A 26,809-nucleotide genomic window follows, 5' to 3' on the forward strand; every position below is an offset into this window, starting at 1 on the left:
ACTAAGTCTATCTGAAAGAACACCTTGAATTCTGAAGACACATGAGGAACTACAGGGAATTAATTGATGTAGTCGAGCATACTAAGCATATCCGACAACACTCTTGAATCTTCATGTGGGAAAGGTGTAGGGGGTTTTAATTCCTCTTTAAAACGGGCATCAACTGCATTGGTTTTTTTCCCGGTTCACTACTATGTGAACTCGTGTTTTTGGTGCCCTAAAGAGGGCACGATGCAGAAAGCACATTAAAAATATAATAATAATGTGTATGTGTGTGTGTGTGCGTATGTGTGTATGTGTGTGTGTGCTTTGTATGTGTGCGTATATGTGTGTATGTGTGTATCCCTATTATATAATTAATTTACAAGGTTGACGTATTATGAAGTTCTTCTACCGATGGAGAGAAATGTATCCCTCACTTACTCCATCGATGAGAGCCTTGGTTGACCAGCTGATCCCCTGAGTTCCCCCACGTCTGGGTATGCCTGTCACCTCTTAACTCCATTATCATTTTGCAGTCTCGAGACCTTGTTGATTGTCTGGGATCGGGTTCTCGTCGTTACAATGATGATACATATAATGTGAGACTTTTACAATGATGAGACATTTGACATTGGTCGTCCATTGTGGTATGCACGCTACTACTTCTTCCAGAGGATATTTATTTTGCTCTTGATCGGCCCGAGGTGGTCTCTGGATCGGATTTGACGGAACCTACCTGAAGGTGCGTTTGGCAAGGGCCGACCCCTAGCTCCACTCGTCTGAGGGAGAAATGAGACTTGATCGATCAATGATTCATGAATCTAAATCTGGATCTGGATTTGTGTACTTTCAGTTATGAGCTTTAACTGAGGGGGAGATTAAGGTTTTTGACCGACCGGGGTCTGAACTGGACCTGGATGTTCAGAACTTTGTATATTTGTATGCGCCTATCAATATACCTTAAGGATGGCTCAAGATCATAGTGAACAATCGGTCGGAGGTGGATCGAGGCTTAATGGATATGAATGGTCCAGATTTGAGATATTGGATTCTCTAAACTTTGATTTTTTCCATCTAAGATGCGTTTAGAGTTCATATCTAAGGATCGAACATGGAATCATGGAAATTTCATGAATCGGAAGTCGATTCCCATTGACGGAACCACTGATCTGTTGCGGAACCAAAAATGGTGAGGATTGCAGAAACTACGGAGGAGCGAAGCTTCAGATGCACTACATTGATGCAACATTGTGGATCAACGGTTGCATTCACGTATTTTTTTGAACCAGAGGTATCTTTCTTATTCGATGTTGTTAACCGATGTTTTCTATCTCCAATACGATGGACCTATAGGAATATCTGCATGGTTATCACTCCAATGCCCAAGTCGGTTTAGGGTTTAAGATAGTGGTAGTGAAAGTGGAGATGAGAGATTGTGTACCTGAAAACCATTTATGAAGGTATTTATACATTGAGCCTGATGGGGCAGGTTGAATAATGGGCCTTGTGTTATTAGGCCATTGGCCGATATGAAGCAGTGGGTGTTGGGTTTTTGGCTCGCACATAACAATTATCATTACTATCATTGAGAAATGAACTCACATGAAACTTGCTTGAACTGTTTCCTAATTGCTAATCCCATGATTTTCCTCTATATATCAATATATATCTAATAATAAACATCTTTTGAGTGATAAGATTATACATTTTATAGGCATCAGTTGCATGATAATAAACTAAAATTATTGTTGTGCTTTTATCATCTAATTTCCTTCTTTTGGCATCAGGTACATGTTTGTGACATGGTGCACCAAATAATCTAGAATGATGCACACTAGGCTTCTTCCCACTCCAAACCTCCTTATGTTCTTTGTTGTTTGAACTTATATTTAGACATATGTTCAACAAATATGTTGTAGTGTTAAGTGCTCCACCTCAAAATTATTTGGGCATATATATTTGCTTTACCACACATCATGCCATATCCAAGATAGTTATGTTTCTTCTTTTAGTTAAGCCATTATGTTATGTTATATAAGAAGTAGTGACTTCATGTTATATACCTCAATCATCACAAAATGAACCAAAGGAATTTGATGTGTATTTTGTGAAGAAAATTTTCATCATCCATCTTAGTTGGATTTTGATGAAGACAAAAGTTTATCAAAGAAGAAAAAGTAGGAAGGATAGCTCAATCAAGATCAAGTAATCACATGCTTTGAAATCAAATAAATAAATCAAGATGGTTGATCATGATCAAGGTTGGATTGCAATTCATGTTATATCACTTTAAAATGCTCAGAAAAATATCTTTTACTTCATATTATTTCTATCATATGCTTACCTTTGGAAAATATTTGAAAAATTCACTTTATATGCATTGAAACAATCTTTTTTTGGTTAAAACTGTATGGTAATATATTTCCAGATATTGGTAACAGATTACCAGTTTTCAATTTTTTTGATCATTACTCTGTGGTAATCGATTACCATATATTGGTAACAGATTACCAACAAACAAATTTCAAAAATATAGTTGTTGGCCAGTGGTAATCGATTACCACTTTTCAGTAATCCATTACCACGCGAAAACCTGCATTTTTTCATCAACCAGTGACACTTTTTTGCATGGGAAACTTTCATGGAACCTTTCCATTCATATGTGCCTATTCATAGGGGTTTCAAGACATGTATTTAAGGCATTTCATATCAGATTTCAATACATCTCTTTCATACATTAAAACTCATACAATTCAAACATACTTTCAAATATTCTTTAAACTTTAAGTCATGAATCTTTGTGCATAAATTTCATATTATTAGAAAGATTCATTCATATTTTCTGAGCACTTAAGTGTATATGTTTGGATTGTGATCAAATAGAAAGAGGAGAGCCAAAACTTTCATATATCTTATAATTCAAGCAAGTCAAAAGAGATAAAAACTCAAAAGTGTTAAATATGTATTATTGTGATCACCAAGTTGTTGGTGATTGTTGTGAAAAGATTCTTTGAATTTGTTTGATTCAAAGTCCACCATAGTTGTAGGTGTTTTTGAGAAATTAAGGAAGTGACGTGCTTCTTTTTTTTGGTTAGAAGATTGTAGGAGAAGTCTTGGTGTGAGGCTTGTACAAAGATCTAACAATAATGAAAATCTTTCATGGGGTGTGAGGTCACTAGATGTACCCTTGATTGATAAAGGGGACTAGTATACATCTTTGTGTCATTTACTTTTCTGCACTTTAATTTCCTGTATAACATAATTATAATCAACTTGCAACACTTAACTTGTTTATGGAAAAGTAAAAATAAAAGGAACTTGCATAAAAACCAGAAAAATCCAGCAAGTCTAATTCACCTCAACCCTAGATTACACACTTTTACACTTACATATTCATCACCACCACCATTTCTTAAAACCTTAATTCTTCTACAACTTTTCTTTTCAACCAAAACCTTTAACTTCTTGAATATGTCAAACACTTCATTATTAGATTGAATAGAATATATCCATATATTCTTGTTACACCCATCAACAAATAAGATGACGTATTTATTACCTCCTACAGATTTCTCCTTAAAAGGTCTACACACATATAAATTTCAACTCCTAGCACATTGCTTGACCTCATTGGTAAGCAGACCTTAAATAAGGTCCTAGGTTTCTTACCAACCAAGCAACCATCACACATCTTGTTAGGAATTTTGAAACTTTGAGAACCTAGCATTATACCTTGACTGGTTAATTGATTCTTGTCCTCCATGTTCTTGAACCTTCTCCTTTCCCTTATAGTACTAGAAAATATGAGGCATAATAACCTCATTTTTCTGAGTCATAGCATTAAATGTGTTTCTTGTCTTTTCTTTGAGTCTTTTGTTAGTTTAAGTTTGATGTCCCTTCTCCTTTATTGAAGGATTTAGGTTTACCATCAAGATTGGTATTTTGGGAGCTTTAACATGTACACTTCTTGAATTTATCTTGATCTTCTTGACTTTGTGCCTCTCGAAACCACCATTCTTATTGAAAGTTTGAGTCTGGAGAGCTTGAGTAGACTCTTGAACTCCCTTTCTTTCAAGACTTCTTAACTCTCGTGCTTCTAGAGACCCTATAATATTATTCATCTTCATAGTTAATAAGATGACAAATTCTTGTATAGCTATTATCACATGATAAAAATGAGGAGTGAGTGTCCTCGTCACCTTTTCAATCATTGTTTCCTCATTCATGACCTCATCAAATCTTTTCATCATGTGAATCAATCCTTGAATCTTTGATGCATAAAATGTAACAATTTCATTCTTTTCCATTAGCAATAGTTCATATTGTCTTCTCACAAATTGCAATTTAAAACCCTTAACTTTGTCACTTTCTTCATAGTATTTGATCAAATATATCATATGGTTACTTTGCATTCTCAGGATGAGAAATCTTGTCAAAATTTGTAACATCTACTGCTGCTTATATTGAGTACATAACATTGTAATATTTCTTCTTTTCTCCCTTATAAACATTCTTTTGTGTTTCAATTGCATTTTATGCGAGTTCCTGAGCCCCGTTTATAACTACTTCGAGCGTGCCTTGATAGTCAAACAAAGCCTCCATTTGTATGTTTCATCTCTCCCAATTCTTGCCATTATGGATTGGAAGTGAGTTTAGAAGACTATTATCACCTGTCATTCTTATTTGGTTGATAATTGTAAACAAAATTTTGAATCTCTGGATTCTAAACAATCAAGAACTAGGATCAAGATACCAAATCTATTAAAGCAACAGTTTTCTTACTCTACAAGAATTGAGGGGTAGAGAAAATAAAGAGAGAATCGAGAAGGAAGAAATTGATGGTTATATTCGGTAATGCTTATTAAATGATGCAAGTATGCGTTACTTCATTTATATAAGATAATATTTTTAATTAACTAACTTCTAGTTAATAATCACATAACCAATTAATAGTAACTACCTAATTAATTAGTGTATATATATATATATATATATATATATATATATATATATATATATATATATATATATATATATATATATATATATATATATATATATATATATATATATATATATATATATATATATATATATATATATATATATATATATATATATATATATATATATATATATATATATATATATATATATATATATATATATATATATATATATAGAGAGAGAGAGAGAGAGAGAGAGAGAGAGAGAGCAGTGACCATGTATAAAACTAATAAAGACCATATATGGAGTTAGTTATAACTACCTAACTACTACATTAACTTACTCATAAACAATAGATGATTGATTAAGTAAAAAAAAGTGAGCCATCACATTATTTAACTTTATTTTTTTTTTCTTTTTATATATTAAGTTTATATGTTGTTCATTACTTCTTCTGCTCTATCATAAGCGTCGTAATGTAGTAATTTGTTGATGGTGGATCGCTCCTTCTAACCTCGCTGCAAAATTCACTCTCTTAAAGGGATCATTGGAAGATAAAGGGAAGGATTTTGTAGAAGTCTCGGAAACATTGACTTCTTCTTCCTCTAAATTGAAGAGCTTGAGGCCGCCCTTAAGAAAGAGAAAGATGGCCATTCTCAATAGGCAAAGGCTTGTGAAGACCATCTGATAAAGATGAAGAGAGATCTTGACGACTCTCTCAATGATAACCTCAATTCCGTGCAGGCTGGTTTCCAAAATGCTTTGAATAAATGTTATTATTGTTATCAAAGTATTACATCAGATAGTTATTATTAGTTCATATTTGTACAACCCGAGACTTAGCTAAAATATCGCTTGAGCTTCGTGTCATTCCATGTCCTTAGGATTGAATCTTTGTGTAGGGTCTTCGAGTGTACACACAGTTTCCCAGGTTAGACCTGATCATGTATGGCCATTCCCAATTGGCTACGAGCTTCCTGTCTCTGACATTCTTCGCACCAACGTTGACCCATCTAAACACCAGATCTCCAGACTAGAATTCTTGAGGTCAAACTCACTTGTTGTGCCAAGTTGTTATTATCTATTTCACCTCTACGCTCATAAGGGAGACAAAAATTCTTTTTTCTTCTAGAAGGTCTACATCTTCCTTTGATAAGAGGTATGTCATCCTCCAACTCAGTTCTCATATCTCGACTCGGATGACAACTAAGTCCCATAAATAGTATCTCGAAATCCTAAGATAGATATGTAAAATTTATGTCTTTCATTTACCTCCAACGAGTTTCACGATGAAGGTTATTCCTCAATGGATGAACTTCCATTTACTGAACCAACATAGAAGAAATGGGAAAAAAATTGAGGCTAAGAAATCTGATATGTTATCGACAATTGGATCAGTCGTCCTTTTTTTTCTAAAGTAAGCTTGTTGTAGTAGTTCATGATTTTTTACTAGCATCCAACAACGAAGGATGATCTATGGTGTGAATCAAATACGGGCCTAAAGATCACAAGTAGTTACCTCCAACACCTTATAAATTTGGCATGGTGATTAGGTCTTTTGTTATTGGGCCTCTGGCCAACTCAGATCAAAAAAGAAATTGAGACTTCATTTAACTGTTTGGATATTTAATAATAGAACAAAAAAAGTTTTTCATTTCACTAAAACCGATACTTTTCATTTCGCTCCGCTCCATTTGATTTTAACTAATTCAAACTTAATTATATTTCATCACATAACACTCCATTCCATCAATGTAAACAAAGATAAACTTTGTCCAAAATATATTTAAGAAATTAGAAATGACACGTAAATATAAAGAATTTGAAACCTATAAGATGTGAATTGTCAAATTGGTTATTATTAATCTTTTAAATTTTACAAGTTGCTCCTCTTATTTTTAAAATTTTAATTTAACCCCTAACATTTAAAATTTTACAAATTAATCCTTTAAAATTTTACAAATTTGTAAATTAGTTCTTATTTTTCAATTTTGATCAAAAGAATTATTTATAAAAGATTTCAAAAATATATTTATTTAACAATAAAAAAATTTCAATTAGAATATTTTAATTATTTTAAATTTTAAATTCTCTAAACATTTCGAATGCCATCATCTAAACGCACTATCAAGTAAATTCAATAATATTTTGCATTGTAACTTTTGTGACCTTTATTGAAAGTATACCGTAATGAAGGTAAGGTGTTTAGGATTTTACTCGAATGATTGACTTGATTGTTCACTGTGGTTATGCCGTTTTAAGGCATGTACTTCCTTCTAGTCCCGCGGAATCACTCCTCAATCCACAAACTTAATAGTCTGGTCATATTCAAATCGGGTTGGTCCTAGACTGCATTGAGCATGGGGAGGTACAATTTTAAAGTATTAAGTGAGTCTAATACAAAAAATGAGGTCAAAAAATTTAGGATGTTCATGATACGGCTTAGTGAAAATATCGAATTGAACTAAATTAAATTATAATAAAAATTTACTATAACTGAAACAAATTATTTCAATTTATTTACCATCGAACCAAATCAAAATTATCGATTTAGTATATTTGCAATTAGAATAGTTCTTATTTTTCAATTAGAATATTTTAATTATTTTAAATTTTAAATTCTCTAAACATTTCGAATGCCATCATCTAAACGCACTATCAAGTAAATTCAATAATATTTTGCATTGTAACTTTTGTGACCTTTATTGAAAGTATACCGTAATGAAGGTAAGGTGTTTAGGATTTTACTCGAATGATTGACTTGATTGTTCACTGTGGTTATGCCGTTTTAAGGCATGTACTTCCTTCTAGTCCCGCGGAATCACTCCTCAATCCACAAACTTAATAGTCTGGTCATATTCAAATCGGGTTGGTCCTAGACTGCATTGAGCATGGGGAGGTACAATTTTAAAGTATTAAGTAAGTCCAATACAAAAAATGAGGTCAAAAAAATTTAGGGATTTTCATGATACTGTTTAGTGAAAAAATCGAATTCAACCAAATTAAATTATAATAAAAGTTTACTATAACTAAAACAAATCATTTCAATTTATTTACCATCAAACTGAATCAAAATTATCGGTTTAGTATCCCGTTTAGAAATTCCAAATTATATCAAACTGTTAAAAGATAAGTTTTTTCAAATCAAACCATTTATCAAAGAATCCAACCATTAAATTATTTTTCAAATTTGTTTTTAGTATTTTCATTTTCATATTCGATTTGGTTACAGTTTCAATTCAGTATGGTTTCAATTTCGATATGGTTTTAGAACTGTTTTTTACAGTATGATTCAATTATTTTAACTTCAATTTGATTTGATTCGATTCGACGGATCAGACATAAAGAAACTCATAGTTCAAACCAGCCTAAACCAAAATTTTATGACAGTCTGCAACTCCTGAACATCACGAGAAATGCTTAAAATATGTGTTATGGCAATTACATAAGTTTAAGCTGGAAAATCTTGGAGCAAACGTTCCAAACAATAAGTAATTATGGATAGTGATGAACAATGTAAGACACTTCTCCACCTTAGAATTAACCAAATCATGATGGTCATTAGGGTAATTGGGTAAATGCCACAAAATCTAGGTAATTGGGTAAGTAAGTGCAACGAAGTGGGAGAAGGATAAGGAACTTTGCACTTCCTTTCATCAATTAAAAAAGCTGAAGATATAGGAAAAGAGAATCTTCATAATTCACTAAAGCAAAAAGCTTACACAACGTGACTCATCTAAGATAGTTATATCACCATATGTTTCTATTTTAGGAAACAAACTCTAAAATTCGCAGCATTGCAATTTCTGATGAGAAGACCCACATTGACCAACTAGCCGGAAGTTGTCTGTAACTTTTCTTTATAAAACATTATCTTAACTATTTAGAGAGTACATTTTAGGAATTCTTTTTTTGAAATAAATTTTAAAATAACTATTTTTTATTTTTTTTTCAAAATAATGACTTTTTAAAACAGATGAAGAGGCGCCAATGTCTATGGCGTCTGCATTGGTAGTCTCATAAAGACGCGTCAATGTCTATGGCGCGTGTATTTGGTCTATGAAGAGGCACCAATGCCTCTGGCGCCTACATGTTTTGACATGTCAGACGTCTAGCCTCTTGGCGCATGCATTTTCTATCTCCTATGTATAAATATATTGCTCTGTATGCAATATTTTTCACACAAATCTTACTATACAATCATATTTTCTTTCATTCAACTTCACTCTCCTTCAAGTTTTTGAGTTTTAACCATGTATGAATACATTCACAAACGAAATGCTGATTAAATATTTTCCGTCGTTGCGTCTCCGATAAAGATTCGACTTTGGAATATAGAATCGTTTGAACGTCTTAATCGGACGTTTAACAGTTGGTTAGATGGAGAAATTGGGGATGGTTAAAGGATTAGAAGAATCCAATGACTTGTGTCCAGTTCAACCAAAATGGAGAAGTGTGTGAATGAATGAATATTAAGATTGATCGAGACGTTCATAGGATGATGCATTACATGTTCAAAATTGTTTTGATGGTTGTAATTACTTAGTTATTGTATTGTAGTTGTTTTAATTATTTGTGTTATTGTTTATGTAATGATATTTCCTCACAAACTTATAATATGAAATAAATTTTGTTTTTCATATATTGCAACAGAGGTACATTTGAATTTATCTGGTTGTGCTCGTTCCAACACTAGGACAGTTAGTACGATTGTGACCTGACTGACGGCATGAGCTACATAATCTAACCATTTTGTTCGCCGTATCTATTTCGGTTCGAATGCGGGTGCTGTTTGGACGACCCTTTTTCTTCCTTCGCATAACTTCGTTGTGCCAGACGTAGTCCCCTTGATATTCTGGCCAGTAATCCTCTTTTGCCACTACAGAAAAACTAATTTTATAAACATTTGATAGGCTGGTGACTTTGTAAACGTCAGATAGCAAGTAGGATGATTCCCTTCGAACATTTGAACATGCCGTAATGACATGGGAGCAAGGCGTACGAAAGGCTTGGAATTTTCCGCAGTCGCACCAACCTCTATGCGCCCAAACACCGTGACCACATGTGTGTTTGATTTGGTAGCTTCATGTCTAATAAATTTCATTGAAGCATCACTGAACAACTGCCCAGATTGCAACACTGAACTCCATTTGGAATGTCTGGTCTCAAACAATGCCCCTAGCCTGAAATATGTTACCTGCACCAAAGCGGTTATAGGTAGGTTACGAATGCCTTTGAAGACAGAGTTCATTGATTCCACAAGATTTATTGTCATATGGCCCCAACGTTGACCGTTGTCGTATGCCCTAGTCGACTTCTCCAATGGAATAATGTCGATCCACTGTAATGCATATGCGTTTGACAATCTTATTTCTTCGCGGTAGTGTTTGAAAGAAGGTTATGATAATGTGTAACCTGCGTTGGCAACCTTCTTTTGCAACGTCTTATCTTTGATTTCCCGCATGAAATTTTGAGCAATATGTCTAATACAGAAGACATGTGTCGAAGGAGGATCTTGCCAGCCATTATCAATATTATTATATGCACTGATGATTGAAGGGTGTCTGTCAGAGATCAAATATAAGTTAGGCTGAGGTGCAACGTGCAATCGGAGATTTTTTAGGAAAAAACTTCATCCCTCAGCGGTCTCCCCTTCAACAAGGGCAAAGGCAATTGGAAAAATATTATTGTTGTCATCTTGTGTCACTGCCATCAGTAATGTTTCTTGGTATTTCCTGTACAACCATGTACCAATAATTTGTATAATAGGTTTATAGAAAGAAAAACCTATGATGCATGGCTGATACGCCCAGAAGAGACGGTGGAATATTCCATTTCCAATAGCACACATCCCGTCTGGTGTATACGCGGACAACGTTTCCAACTTGACAATAGTCCCTGAAGCATACTGTTTTAGAGCCAATAGGTATTTTGGAAGTTGTTTGTAAGACTCCTCCCAATTTCTAAACACTTTTTCAACAGCCTTTATCCTAGCTATCCATGCCTTCCTATATGATGGAGTGTACTGGTATTGTGCTACAATATGCGAGATTATTGTACTCACCTTTAACGACGGATTATCGCCAATGACAGACAATATTTCATCGTATATTAGCTGAGAGCTTAGTTTCTGGTGATCTTGCATTAGGTTTGTCAGCATGCATGTGTGAATCGGACCCATGGATCCAATCTCCCAAGAATCGCTCCTCTTCCGGTACGAAGCTGACAACCTGAAAAGGCAGTGCTCATTCAGACAATAAATTTTGCACCTCAATGCATTAGTTCTATCAGCTATGAAATCAACTGATAGTTACATGTGAAATTTTTTAATGGCTTTTACACAATCCTCTTTTGTGCGAAATGTGTCTCCTTGTTTCAAAGATCCTTGCATTTGCACATAAGGATTGTACCATATATCTGACAAAGGTTCATCGGAACCCAAATTCAACCTTGTCATGTGTTGAGGTGGACAGTATACATGACTAGCTGGTAATGGCTCCTCTTACTCATTAGCGGTCACCATTGAATCAACCAAGATCTCGGCTTCTTCTTCTTCTTCGTCATCTGCAACATTCACCTCAGCTTGTTCGTCATCAGTTTCACAAAACACTTGTGACTGATCAATGAACTGAGACACTTGTTGTTGTGGTAATATATACAACTCTATATCGTTGTACCCAGATTGTTCGTGACTGACAAACATATGCTGAACATCGTCATCATCTCGAATCTTCTTCTGATAAAACTTCACCTGGTTTTGTGCAAACCAAGCCGGATTTTTATAGATGATTTGACCCACAAGACTGCACTGCAATTTCTTTTCTATTCTTTATTTCAGATGTGAAAAATTTAATCGTCGATTTATTGTAAACCGAGTTACCTCTGTGTTGCGAAAACAAAAATTGAATAATTGATGCTCAAATATTTCACCTTCGATATGGGCACTTATCATGTAATGTTGTGAGGAAGATATTTTTTTAAAATCTAACTTTAGTATTTCTTTTGATCTGTATGGGTACATAAACTGAATGCACCGATATGTTATTCTGATGAACTTAAATAGCGTAAACGTTGAATGCATTGAACACGCAATTCATCTGTACAGACTTGACTATGTAGAGAAAAGAATGCATGCAGAGACAAGAACACATAATGCATGTGCCTGGTAGAATCTCTTCACACACAAAGCATGCTCCTGCACACAAGAATCTCTGCCCTAATAGTCTAAACAGGCACCCATTCCCTAGGCGTATAGAGCAACCTAGGCGCCAAGACCATGAGCGCCCCTTCATGAAAAAGAAACCTATGCACCAAGACCATGGACGCCTCTTTATTGCATGTGAATATTCACATGCAGACGCCAAGACCATGGGCGCCTCTTCCTTGCATGTGAATATTCACATGCATGCGCCTAAGGCTAAGGCTACTCTGCACTTTGCCATGCATGCATCCAATCATATGTTGCGTAGGTTGAAAACCTAGTAAGACTCCCTCATCTATAAATAGACTTCAAATCACAACATCAAATCATCTGCAACACTAATCATTTACACTCTTTCTTTACAACACTCTTTCTCTGCCACACTAAAGCTCCGCAACTCTCAACCTCTGCAGCATTATGTCTCTGTTAACTATGAGTAATGAACACAGAGGAACGCTCGAGAATATCTCGACATTTGTATGTTATCATTCTCTTTTTACTTTTTTCATATTTATTTCGTATATCTTTCTTATCTATGCTTGTATTATATATTACTTCTTCTTATTGTATTACTGACTTATGTGTTATTAAGACCCAAAGCATTTTCGATTTCATGTACATGAATATGTACCCCCAAGATCCTTTGATAGAACCATATATTAGAGGATGTGGATTTGGAAATCTCCTCCACATAGTCTCGTACTTGGTGGACTACAAATTCATTCTTGCTTTGTTGGAGAGATGGAGACTCGAGACCCACACATTTCACATTCCTTTCGGTGAGTATACTGTCACACTTGAAGACGTATACATGTTGTTGGGTCTTCATATAGATGGTAAGGATGTGAATGGTAGAGTTAACCAGGACAACTCTATCTGCAACGAATTATTGGGTGCCCCTTTGTGTGACGACCAAACTGAGGGAGAGTCATCCGATCAAGCTAGGGGGCAAGGTATAAATTTAAAATATCTTAAACAATATTATGCGAGTATAATATTGTTCGAAGAATCAACCGAGTACGAAAAAATAATTAAAGCTTAGTGTTATATTATGATTTTATTTGGTAATTTTTTATTTCCATAAAGTACAGGTAATTCAGTAAATATTATGTATTTACCGTTGTTATGCAACATTAAAAGGTAAACACATATAGTTGGGGTTCAACTGTGTTGGCCCATCTATATAGTGCAATGTAAAAATGCCAAAAAAAAATACTTGTATGTTTTGTTCATGTGCGTATTTTCTATAAGCATGGGGTTGGTCAAGAATGTCGTCACTCGTCCCGGTAAACGAGAACCCATTTATATTCCCGTTTACAACAAAGTAAGTTTAGCACTTTACCATTTAATTAATTATACTTTATATTACAACTAACTATAAATAATATTTTTCAATTTTTTTTATCTAGGTGGTCAGTGAGGGGGATGAACTACAATAGGTGTCTGAAACACGTTATAGTAGTTTATCACAATCTATTGGACCACATTGGACCAGACGATGTAATACTCCTACACAACTCTGTTTTAATTTAAAAATACTTATCAAACTAATTATCATCTAATCGTGTCGTATTATTGTACAATTTATCTGGAGGTCATATCTGGGTCTTGATCATCAGGTTAACCATGACGATGCTACAGTTTGGACATCAAAGACACCAATTATCCGGTTCACTACTGTGGAAATGCACCAGAGTGACCAGGTAAAACTGCAGTTCGGCATGCAACAACAGATTTCAGAATCTCCGACGTGTTTGGGGAATTGGCATAAAAAAAGAGTTGATGCCTAATGGGATTATTCCAAATGGAGAGACTTTGTAAAAGAGATGTGTAGCCAATGGAGGAATCGACGACAACACATCTTAAACGAACCAGTCATCCATGGTGCAAGACCAACTCAACAATATATGGCATGGTTTAGGTCGGTGACAACGCAACAATTTGTGTTTGAGCCGCGATATTTGATTGATCCACGCCAACTAGCTTCATCGTCGTATGCCCAACAACAACTCTCCGTCCAACACCAATGTCAAACCATCTAAATCCAACAACCAACCTCACACCATCAACTTACCACATACATCCAACAACCAAACACCCAACTTCGCAACCCATTCATGTCATCCACCTAACAATAAAACACCTAACGTCGCAATCCATTCATGTCACCCACCCAACCAAAAAACCAAGAATCAAACCCTATCCACCAACAACCATACGCTTCAACCACAACCGTCTATAGCCCAGATGATTCATATGGGTCACTTCATCGTAGCCCCCGACCAATGACCACTTAAATATCCCATCACCAAAACACACAACCATTGTTTAACTATAGTACACCCCGGGAACCATTGCTTCGTTTCCAAAACGATTCAATGTCCCAATTCAGGAAACTATACCGTCCACAATCCACCCAACCCCATCGACCTAACTACGATAACATGGGCACCGAACTCCATTACGGAAGCGCCGTTGGCTAGAGCCCCCCAGATATTGGGAACAAATGATGACACATCTATCAAATACCGTTGGAACTTTCGTCGGACCTTCACACCAGCCATCATTCGATCAGTGTCAGCAAGTAAAGACCCTAAACACCTCAGGAAAATCGTGGGAGACCTCGAATACAAACTAACGCACCTGGATGTGGAACAGGGAAACGTTTCGATCAGGTCGATCATTAAATTTTTGTCAATCCCTTGTAATATTTATTATATCATGAATAAAAAAAATTTACATTATTATTTTTTATTTAATAAGAAAATTAAAAATTAAATTAAAAATTTTAAAAAAATAATACAAGGGTGTATGCGCCAGATGAATTGGTGCATACACCACATGCAATAAGCATGCGCCAGAGGCATTGTCGCCTCTTCATGAGGCAACCAATGCGTGCGTCACTCAAGCTGGCGCCTCCTCTTGGTTCAAAGTGGATGTGTCAGTTCATCTGACGCATCTCTTTTGAAAATTGATTATTTTGGAAAAAATATTAAAATGGTTATTTTGGAATTTATTTTGAAAATTATGATTATTTAAAAAAAATCATACTTTAGAGAATGAAATAAAACAAGAATAATGAATACATTTTTGAATGAAATATAAGAGAATGAAGTTGAATTCAAATTTCAAATAAAAAATATTGAAAATCTAAAGTAGTATTACATGTAGATTAAAGCACATCGAAAATCTTTCATGAATCTAAAGTAGTATTACATGCAGAGATTGTAGCTTGTGGTGAGTGCACTTATACTGTAATATCCAAGGATTCGACAATGTAATTTTGGAGATATTTTGAAAATGTATTTTTGAAATAAATTTAATTATAAAATTGAAGTGTGATTAAAAAATTACTTTATTTAAATAATTTAATTTTTCAAAAAAAGATTTAAAATAACTCACATTTTAGATTAATTTTCAAATGATCTCACTTAAAAAAACGGCAATTCATAGATGTCAAATGAATTGACACATACCCTTAAATTTAAAGAAGAGATGTCAATTAAATTGGCTTTTGCACATGGTGTTGTCAATCCAATTGACGCATGTGTGTAAAGAATGAGAGAAGACGTCAATTTGTCTGACGTCTGTGTATATTGTATAATTTTTTTTTGTATAAATAGAGGTGTGGTGTGATTCATTTTTTCACATCTCTTTTTATTATATTACAAACATGGTCTGTTTTCGTCGCCATTATGGAAAAATGATTTATTCGAGGGACAAACTTCCGATGGAGACAAGCAACTATAGAGGGAGTTGGTTTGTTGGTTAGACGGAAGCATACCCGAAGGCATCAAATTTAGAAGTATTTAGACACACAATGTCGTACATGGGTGAGTGCGAGTTAAAAATGATAAGGATGCGAGACAGATGATATTTGGATCAAATGATATTAATTTGATTGTTGTATTCAGTTAGAAATGTTGTGGTTAAGTATTTTTATCTGTTTTGATTTCTGTTGTTTGTGTAGTTTATTCAGACTTGTTCGTTTTTAAGTTGGGGTGATATTTGTTGTTAACATTGTTGTAACAAAAAGTTATTAATATATCAAAATCAAATGTTAGGTCATCCCGGTCAACGCGTTCGGATAGCTAAGGGATGTTGTATCGGAGGTCGATTAGATCATTCTGGTGAACGACATTAGTCTTTTTGATATTCGATGTAAACGCATATTAATATTAATACCAATTGGTCCGATTTTGATTTTTATATAAAATATACATTATTTTTCAAAAAAATTACACAACACATATATGTCAGACCAATTGGCGCCTCATTTTAAACCTAACACATATACATCAATTGGATTGACAACACTAGGTGCAGAAGTTAATTCAATTGGCATCACCTCTTTAACTTAGAGAGAATGCGCCAATTCATTTGTCACTAGTTCTTCAAAGTGAATTATTTTGGAAAATAATCTAAAATGTGAGTTATTTTAGGATTTTTTTTTTAAAATACGGATCATTTTAGTAAAAAATTCACTCAAAAACAAATATATTTATATGTTTGAAATACGTTTGGAGATTCATTTTCGAATTCTATGAATATTTTTGAATTTTTATAATAATAGTTGTGAACAAACTAGAGATTTTTGTCGATTAATTAATTAAGTTTGTGCATGTTAACAGGCAAAGATAAATGAAAAGTGTACGACTCATTACTCAAATACAACATTGATGTCATTTTGGGCTTCATTGTTTTCCATTGTGCATGGCAAAGATGAGTTAAAAATATCCAACTCCCTGTTACACAGTTTTAAAATTTAATTATAAAATTAGAATATCATTAAAAAATAAATGAATCTTACGTGCATGAACATTTCGGTAATAAATCTTAAACTTAAGTAATTTCCAAAATATTTGCCTTTTTCCCATCCCTTCAAATTCCTAATGAGCCCCATGAAGTCGAGTAGTGGGCTAAAAAACAACCAGTCAAATTTCAAATGAGGACGGACTCACATATAAGAATGATTTGAAGAGAATATTTAAAAAGAGTACATTATTAGCACTTCTTCACACCCATAATTTACATTTCCTTTTATCCATCCAAATCATTAAAAGATTAAACTAATGAGTGGAGTTTACACAAATTAATTATATTAGATACTCTGATTGAGCTTGTTTTTTAATTTTATTGAATAAATAACATATTTATACAAAATATATATCAAATTGAATAAATCTAAAAAATAATTGTTTTCTTATATTTAGATACAATAAGTTCTATTGCAAACAATATATTATATATACAGATTTTGGAGTTTACTTTTAAGTTATATCTACGCATCAAATCTTTTCAAAAAAAACGTAAATTAGGATTAATGAGAAATGTTGGATTCTCTATAGCCGGATGCACAGTTAAATCGGGTATAGATAATCCATTTTGCTGGACACCCAACTGGAGTTACAGCACAAGCACAGCATGAATAAGACAAGACAAATGATCATACCTACAGGAAAATTTTGATTGAGTGAAACACAAAGGATTGTCAGAATTTTACATGGTCGATAAACAATCTTGTTATAAGAGATAATTTATTTTTTTGATTATTCAATAAATCCATATATCAGATCTATTATTAGACAATATATACCGGTTATTTAAGGAATTAAGGAAAGAGTGTTAAACTTCGTTTTGAAGAAATTAAGGAACAAGCACTAAAATTGAAGAATGATAATTTTCAGCATAAAAAAATAAATATTGATGAAAATTATTACACCTAAGATCGTTCAAGAAGTTCAACAAAAAAAGATAAGCATTTAGAAGAACTCGTCATCAATAACATAACATAAACATATATCACAATAGTCCCATACTTTTTTAAAAGGAAAATTTATTCTTTAATGTCTAGTTCTATCCAAATATATTAAATAATCAATAAATCTTATATAGATAGAATTAAAGGAGTATAAGTAATAAAAAAAAATTATTATTTGAAATTATAAAATATGCATTTATTTTAATATTAAAATTGCTTTAATTTAAGAATATCAATATAAGACAGGCTTTAAATGCACCCTATAATGATAAATCAGATTTTCTTTTTACTTTTCTATCCCATATTTAAAATTAAAATCCCAAATTATTCCACTTTAAAGAAAAATCTCAAAATACTATTTTTTAAGAAAAGATTTATCCATTTAATAGACGAGTGTATGTAGGAACTCAATCATTCGTTGGATGAGGGATAAATTTGTAGCTATGCAGGAACTCAATCATTCGTTGGATGAGGAATAAATTTGTAGCTATGTAGGAACTGATCATTCGTTGGATGAGAGATAAATATTTTATTATTTTTTTGAAGCATGCACTCGTTCAATGATTGAACGAGCTGCAAATGCAGCATACACTCTCCCATTGATTGGACGAGTCCCTTCTTAAAAAGGGGTATCTTAGATTTATTTTTTTTTAAATGGACTATTTTGGCATTTTAATTTTAGAAATGGAGTAGAAAAGGTTTCCTTAACCATTGGGTCCATACTTTGATCTCTGACAAATGTATATGAAAAAGCAAGTCAATATATGCGAACTCTTTAAATGAATCTCACTTATCTTGAAAGATTAGTCTCTACCACATTGTTTTACCAACATATTTTGTTCTACCTCCTTGACCCTAGAGTATTTATTTATCTTGATAATATGGTTATATGATTTATCAATGCATAGTACGTAAATGCCATAGGAAGAAACTAACGTGTGCGAAAATGCAGATTCAATTATAGTGAATTTTAGTAAAACAAAATCCAATTAGTTTCCAAAAAGGTAGGTCAAAATAGCCAAAACTGCAACAACAATAATGATGTTTAGGAAATAGTTTGACTCTAGAGCCTTATCTGGGCTTCCGCCAACTGCCTCATATTCAGCTCGTATCTTCTTCCTCATAGCATCGGACAGCTCTCTCTGCAATTCAAATAGACACACTATTGAATTTTATTCCTTTCTTCTTCATTTTAAGACTTCCAAAATTACATGTGATAATCACACGGTTTGAAAAAAGCTTCTTCTTGTATTTATTAAAAGATACTTGTTTTTACTCCTGCACCAAACCAGGAAAAGTGAAACAATGAAAAATATGCAAATATTTATCCTGCGCAAGTCTTTCATTGAAATATATATGATAAAATTTCTGCAAGCATCATCAATAAAATGAATGTTAGAATTGAATAATTTGTGCAAGCTTAGAACCTTTCCAGAGGAGTACTTGGCTGCTACAAACTTCTCTCCCTTAACATTTGGAGAACCATCTATCACAATTCCCTGCGAAACAGATAACAAGAAAACTTTAACTAGGTGACTTGGTCAATTATCTAGTTATATTTACTCAAATAAAATATGTTAAGCGGTCACCAATCAAATAAGTACACCCATATTTTTTTAATCAGTAAGTACACCTATCTTAATACACAAAACAGAAACTGAATGTGAACAGACCTCTGGAGGATCAAATTTGGCTCCAAGGTTGCTGAGTTTGGCATGTGCTTCAGCATAATCTTTAAAGAATGCTTCCTGATCTTCAGCATATTTCTCAGCATATACCTGCATATTTCACAAATAATATTTTAGGTAGATCACATATATTAATTAATTGTTGAAACGGAAAAAACATTCAGTTATTTTACCTTGAAGGAAGGATCTTCAAAAAGAGCTGCATCAGTTGGCAAAACCAATAGATCTTCATCCCTTTTTTCTTTGATGTCCTGTATGCAACAATAATTACAAAAAGAAAAAAGTAAATTGTGCACATTCCCCTCTCCTTTTCCATTCTCCCTATCCTTTTATATCCCGCCTACCCTACCAACAAAATAGTTGAAAAATAATTTAAAACAAACATCTGACCTTGAAGTAAGAATTGTCAAACTTTAACCATTGTGCGGTCCAGGATTGTCCTCCAGGTGCTCCTGGCCCATCTTTCTGTAGATTGAGAGATATACATAAGTCTTCTATTGTTTCATTGATTTCAGATACCATTCCATTAGAAAATTATTCACCATTATGTAAACTAGCTCTAAATAGACACAACTTAACAGGTCTGTTTAAGTAAGATTAGATATAGTTGACATAAGAACTATTAAGGACATAAAGAAACAATTGTTTTAAGTTTACTTTTCATAAAAGTTGAAATAAAACATAAAAGGTTAAGACAAGCGGAGTAACCACTCATCAATCAAGATATATTTTGATTTTGCAACAATGACGCAGGGGCAAAAATTCAGTCTAGAGATGTTGCATTGATAACACCTTCTAATCCCAAAACAGAGTGATCTGAAAACAAACCTTGATGATGGTGATTTCGATCAGAAATTTATATGTACTTGCAGTGTCCCATGAAATTCCCATTCATGATTCATCAAGTGCATTTTCTTTTCATAGTGAATCCGTAAAACAAGTTTTTCTTTAAATATAAGGGGAAACACTCTTGATGACTTAAATCAAGATGACCTTATATTAGAAGAGTCTCAAGGGGAAACATACCAGCAAGCCTCTCAGCACAGACCAATGTTATCAGACTAAATCGATCATCAAATCGGTCACGGTAATGGTTAAGTGGATCACCAATTGATTCGGTGGTGGTGAGTCATTTGTGGAACCACATGAATCGGTGTATATTAATATATAATTTTTTGATAATGGTATACTTGTAATTCGTAGGTCATTTACAATTTTACACACCAGACACACATGTGGCATAGTGACAAGGCTAATATATGGAAACTCTTAAGTTACCCTATGATAACATCAATATATTGTAAGATTTCTTCATATCATCGAATAGTCATCAGACTAAACCAAAACGCCTTGAAGTTGTTATAAAGGACATGAATTATAAAATGAAAGAAATAGCCATCATAGTAGGGTCATCCCTGAAATCAGTATAAAAAGTTTTAAGGTAAAACACAATATTCTATATTATTGATTATTTCCCATTGTCTAAAGTGTCAAATTGTGAACTGCAACTGTATGAGCCCGCAAGTACATATGATTTTAACTTGTGCCATAAGGACACATGTTAATGAATCAAGTGTGGAAATATTGTCTTGGAAACTTAACATTCAACTCCTTAAAAGTTCAAAAAGAAAATCAATAAAAACTTTAATTTGTGGGGTTTTAAACTTGTTTCCTTAGGGTACGAGTTAACCTGACCCTACAAAATAAATTCAGGCCGCAAAGACTGCAATAGGCATTGTAACAGCTGCAATAATCCCAATGTCCGTATCCACGGCCGCAATCTAAAACCCTGACACTTAGTGCTAATGGGCTTTCCAATATCAAATATTAAAATTAGATTATAATTTTTGTTAAGAAATGTGGTTGAGGCTAACTCAACCCTACAAAGCCGGTTAGTAAGGTGACAATTGTCCCCACTTATAAACACATGTTCAGGCCATATATTATCCGATGTGGGACTCTTAACACACAACCTCACGCCCATGACTAGATATCTGGAGCGTGGAAATAAATGGTGGGTGGTCCGATAGCGGAAACCTCATTGTAGATGGCCCACCGGATCTTTAAACTAGGCTCTAATACCATGTTAAGAAATATGGTTGGGCCTAACTCAACCCTACAAAGTCGTAAGGTGAGGATTGTCCCCACTTAAAAACACATGTTCAGGCCATATATTATCCGATGTGGGACTCTTAACATGTTAAGAAATGTGGTTGATCCTAACTCAACCCTACAAAACCGGTTGGTAGAGTGAGGATTGCCCCCACTACGCCCAGGACTGGATATCTGGAGCGTGGAAATAAATGGTGGGTGGCCCGATAGCGGAAACCATAGTAGGTGGCCCACCGGATCTTAAATCAGGCTCTTGATACCATGTTAAGAAATGTGGTTGGGTCTAACTCAACCCTACAAAACTGGTTGGTAGAGTGAGGATTGCCCCCACTTATAAACAAATGTTCAGGCCATATATTATCCGATGTGGGACTCTTAACGGTTTTAAAAGAGAAGGGTACTCTAAAAATTCATGTTTTGTAGTTTGTGGCTAAAAAGGAAAATAATATACCGTGTATTTAGTCTCAGGTTTTCCCCAGCCACTACGGTCTGGTCTAGACCGCCCCAGTGTGTGTGCGCCAGATAGTGCAACAATTTCCTGCAGATACAATAAATTGATAAACAAAATCAAACATATAGCTAGAATCCAATATACAAGTTACAACCATCATCATTATGAAAATTACAGGAAATTACCTTGTCATCCAATCCCATTCGGTAAAAAACTTCCCGCAAATGATCAGCAGGTGAAGGGGGGCCTGCATCTAAATTCAAAAAAAACTCTAGAAGTTAGTAAGTTGTCAATGTTAGAAAAAGGAACTATTTTTCAACATAAGATAAACTATCATCCATTTTGGAACATGTAACCTCTTGAAAGGAACAAAAGGAGATGTATGATCTATAAAACACAATTTGAAGTTCTCAATTTGAATACATTTGTGTTTATATGTTTGTTATATATTAGGCAATGCACATACTTGGATAAGGAAGTTTTTTATATATTAGAAAATGTGTTTAATCTTTAAAATATATGTACTCGACTAAGCAATGATGTAAAATTTGTAAATATAAGTTCAAAGGCCGAGTTAAACTTTCAAGCAATTTTGAAGTCAATACACGATCTGAACCCTAAGAAGATCGTGTATCTTGCCGTGTCTTGTCATATGTGTCCTAACCAACAATTGACTTGTCGCTGTTCCACTACCACTATCCCCTTAGTCCCACTCTCACTTCTGTTTAATATTCTGGTAGAAGAATTTTCTTTCCATTAAAAATTCACTGATTCATTTGCACTAAATTCTAGCCAACTTGACACGCACAGGCATAACGTTATAGACGATCATTAGAACGGGTGCATGAAAAAGGTCTAATCAATAGACTAGATCAACCTTATTTTTCTTAGTTTGACTCTATTGATTTGGGAGATGCAAAAATTTGTGTGATTGGGTTCAGGTCTAAATCAGTTCATGTATCACATTACTGATAACCATCCTACTAATCTAGTTAAAACTTTATGTGGACTGCCTGGGCCTCTTTGTATCATTAAAAAATGCATGAATGACAACCCATTGCATCTATCTCTATGAAAGTTAACTTTGCCAGAAAATGATACAGCCATAAAAATGAAAGAAAAAATCCTGAAGTGATGAAGTGTTCTAAGAAGCTCTAAGAAATTTGCATGCAGTCTTACTACTAGAGAGAATAAGTAGCATGCTTACATAGATAGCCTAAAAACCCCCTTCTAACTTCTAATAATCTTTTGGAGTAATTTTGACCCTTACTTCTGATAATCTTTTTGAGTCAATTAAACTCTCTCAAGAAATCATAGTCAGATCGACTTGTGAATTCTTGTTCTGAATGAGCATATAATAATACAGTTAAATTTCATACCTTATCAATACAAACCTTATTATAAAAAAATTCTACAGTTTCTTTGTTTCTTATTCGCAAATTAACAGTAGCTTAGTCAATCCATATTCTACAATCTTAAGAGAGGCAGAGAAGACAGTTTGTATCACAATATAGTTCTAACTCCAACTGGATTTATAGGCTTTACCAGGAAGTCGTCCTTCTTCAGGACATTGCTCAGGTCCAGAGGTATCTACTCTTCCATATTTCATGGGAATTTTTGGGCCTCCGGCTTCCTAAAAATTCAAAAAAAAAATGGTCAGTGTATCTTTCAATTATTTCATGCACAATCAATCCTTGAAGCCAAAGTAGGACATAGGCAACCTCCACAGCTGTAGCACCAGCTAACTGAAATAAGTCTGCATATGTCACGCCTGAATACTTGTCTTTGATCGGCTGGAGAAGTTTCAATGCATTTACAAGTCCTGAAATTGCAGCTCATGAGGATGTTTACCATGAGCCAAATTTGGAAATAATTGGTGGTTAATGAATACATACCAGCATTGGCTCCATGTTTCAACTCAGCTTCAAATCTTAAGCTACCATTGGCTCCACCTCTCTGTGGCCACTCTTCAATATTCTTATTATAAGTACCAGCATCATGCCATCCCAAACGAATCTATCACATAAAGGTCTATGTGAACCATCATAGTAAATTAAAAAAAAAAATTCACACATGTGCTACAAATCATATGACAAGGATACAACTCTATGTGGCAGGTATATCTCAGCAACCCAGAGTTTGACAACTTGGCTGACTGAATCATTTTGGTAACTGAAAAGTTTATTGATCATCCTTGAATCATTTAAGCCACTGAACGAATCTATCACATAAAGGTCTATGTGAACCATCATAGTAAATTAAAAAAAAAATTCACACATGTGCTACAAATCATATGACAAGGATACAACTCTGTGGCAGGTATATCTCATCAACCCAGAGTTTGACAACTTGGCTGACTGAATCGTTTTGGTAACTGAAAAGTTTATTGATCATCCTTGAATCATTTAAGCCACTGCAAAGCTTAGAAGTGAGAATTGAGAAAAATTCAATAACCTCTTTACAAGTATCTTTTGGATGCGTGGTGAAGCTATAAATCTCTAATGGTAAATGTGAAGCAAGAGTATTATATTCTATGTAACCATATCATGTTGGCCAATTAGGTGAAGATATAAGTGAGTTTAAGTGCAAATATATAGTAGATATCTAATCAGAATTCTGCATACATGTGCTGCACAAGTGCTTTGCACTACTCTTTGTAGGACAGATTTCCCCCCACAGTTTATAGTGTATTGTAAACATTTTGGCATCAAACATCAAACAAGGACTAGCAAAGAAACTGTAAACGGAATAATAAAAGCCTCAATTCAACAACAGAGTTATAGAAACTATTATATTTATCTCTACTAGAAACGAACTCTAAATCTTGATGTAAGAACCATTAAATGTTTAAAAATACATATAAATGACTTCACAGATCAATTTGAAAAAAATAGTTGTTATATAAAACATAAATAAAAAAATAAATAGAGAATGTAATTCCCTGAGCAGAAGTAAATTTGACATAAACATCGATAATCACGGAATTTAGTTACTTAACCTTATTTTCACCTTGATATCAATAGAATTAAGGGTATCTATGGATTGGTGGACTAGAACGGAACAAAGCGGAATGGAACATAATGTATGGACTAGAGCGGAGCGGAATGGAACATAATGTATGGACTAGAGCGGAGCGGAATGGAACATAATGTATGGACTAGAGCGGAGCGGAATGGAACATGATGTATGAACTAGAGCGGAGCGGAATGGAACAAAGATTTCACTCCATTGTTTGTGTATTTTTTATAATTTGACGGAATGAAACAAATTAGTACATTCAATTGCATACACCCCAAATTGGGGCAATGAAAATTGAAGGATTGGATGGAATATGATGGAATGGATTCCATGATGTTCCAGTCTGCTCCATCCATTATTTATCAATCGGAAAAATGAAATCTAATTATATACCACTCCATTCCATCACATTCCACAAATCCAAACATATATACCTTAGGTAACGCTATTCAATCTTCACAAAATTACAAAAACGTGTTGATATTAAAAGTACCGAGAAATCCATGATTGAACTAACACTGTACAAATTCAACTCCAGACAAAGGAAACGCTAAATCAAATGCAATATACTTGAACAGAGAGATCATAATTTCACTTAAAAATAAATCCAAGAAAAATAAAAGTAAAAACACTTCAAAATTACCAGAAGAGGGTGACAGAATTTAGTACTGAGAAGCTCCTTGATATCTTCTCTAGCGCTCTTCAATTGATCAGGATCAGACGCCAAGGCGGAAACCGTTCCGAACCGTCCACTCGAAACACGAACCTCTGATCTTCGCTGAAAAATTGAGCGCGTGATTTAACCACACGAACTCATAAAAAGAGATAAAATCATCGGATAGAATTATAGAGAAGAGAATAAACCTGATCGAGAAATAGATGAGAAATGCGAGGCGATGACCGCAAGCATTTGAGAGAAGAAACGGAAGTAGAAGAGGATGAAAATGAGAAAAAGGAACGAGAAGAAGAGGAGAGTGATACGGTGGCTCTGGTAGCGGAGGGGATGATACGAGCGGCGGCGCCGCCAGTAACAGTAGCCATTGTGGTTGGTGAAACTGAAGGTCGAGATGGTAAAGGGAGTGAAGGAGTGAGTAACACACGTTCGGCCATTTGATTCTGTTGAGTTTTATATATTTATTTAATTAAATTATTAATTTAGTAATATGTTTATCTCTCCTTGCGTTTTGGGTGATAGATAATACACTTGTCGATCAGAATTTGAGTTCTCGTGTAAGGGAAATACCCACGACGAATAGGTTATGTGTTTATATACTACTCCTAGTCCCACCTAATATTTGACCCATCTCATTCCCAAAAGCCACATCACGTTCATTTACTTGGGATTCAAGTGTTTGGTGAATCAGGCCGGTCATTTATCAATATTTTTTTGTTGAGAAATGCTAGCCTACCGACTACATAAATCAATCACGTGTATTTCATGAAGTAAAACGAATTAATTAGTTGAGTAAATGAGTTTAAATAAGTGTGATGATTTACTTATAAAATATTGTTTTTAAGTAAAAGAAATGCTAACTTAGTGTATTTTATGCTCCACTGAGAAAAATCTTTACAGTAGAAGTTTCATATAAGAACACTGCCGTTGTTTTTAATAGGTAGAAATTGAAATAGGTGTGTACTTTAAAGTTTAT

At 34.1% G+C, this 26,809-nt stretch overlaps 1 protein-coding gene across 2 annotated transcripts; it reads right to left on the reverse strand.

Annotated features, from left to right (window-relative positions):
* Positions 1-18,828: 18,828 nt before the first annotated feature.
* Positions 18,829-26,400, reverse strand: LOC127082822 (probable L-ascorbate peroxidase 6, chloroplastic/mitochondrial). 2 transcript variants are annotated; one of them, XM_051023059.1, is made up of 12 exons: positions 26,025-26,400; positions 25,804-25,938; positions 24,038-24,158; positions 23,864-23,964; positions 23,688-23,775; positions 22,328-22,395; positions 22,143-22,229; positions 19,970-20,044; positions 19,753-19,830; positions 19,565-19,669; positions 19,319-19,390; positions 18,829-19,033 (listed from the first exon to the last, which is right to left on the reverse strand). In XM_051023059.1, exons 1-12 carry the CDS (start codon positions 26,268-26,270, stop codon positions 18,881-18,883), a joined length of 1,329 nt encoding a protein of 442 aa, XP_050879016.1. In that variant the 5' UTR covers positions 26,271-26,400; the 3' UTR covers positions 18,829-18,880. The 2 variants fall into 2 exon arrangements, with proteins under 2 accessions (XP_050879016.1, XP_050879017.1); XM_051023060.1 differs by having other exon boundaries at positions 18,829-19,169.
* Between the last annotated feature and the right edge of the window lie 409 nt (positions 26,401-26,809).

This window comes from Lathyrus oleraceus, chromosome 5 (genome assembly GCF_024323335.1).
Source record: "Lathyrus oleraceus cultivar Zhongwan6 chromosome 5, CAAS_Psat_ZW6_1.0, whole genome shotgun sequence".
Taxonomy (NCBI): Eukaryota; Viridiplantae; Streptophyta; class Magnoliopsida; order Fabales; family Fabaceae; genus Lathyrus; species Lathyrus oleraceus.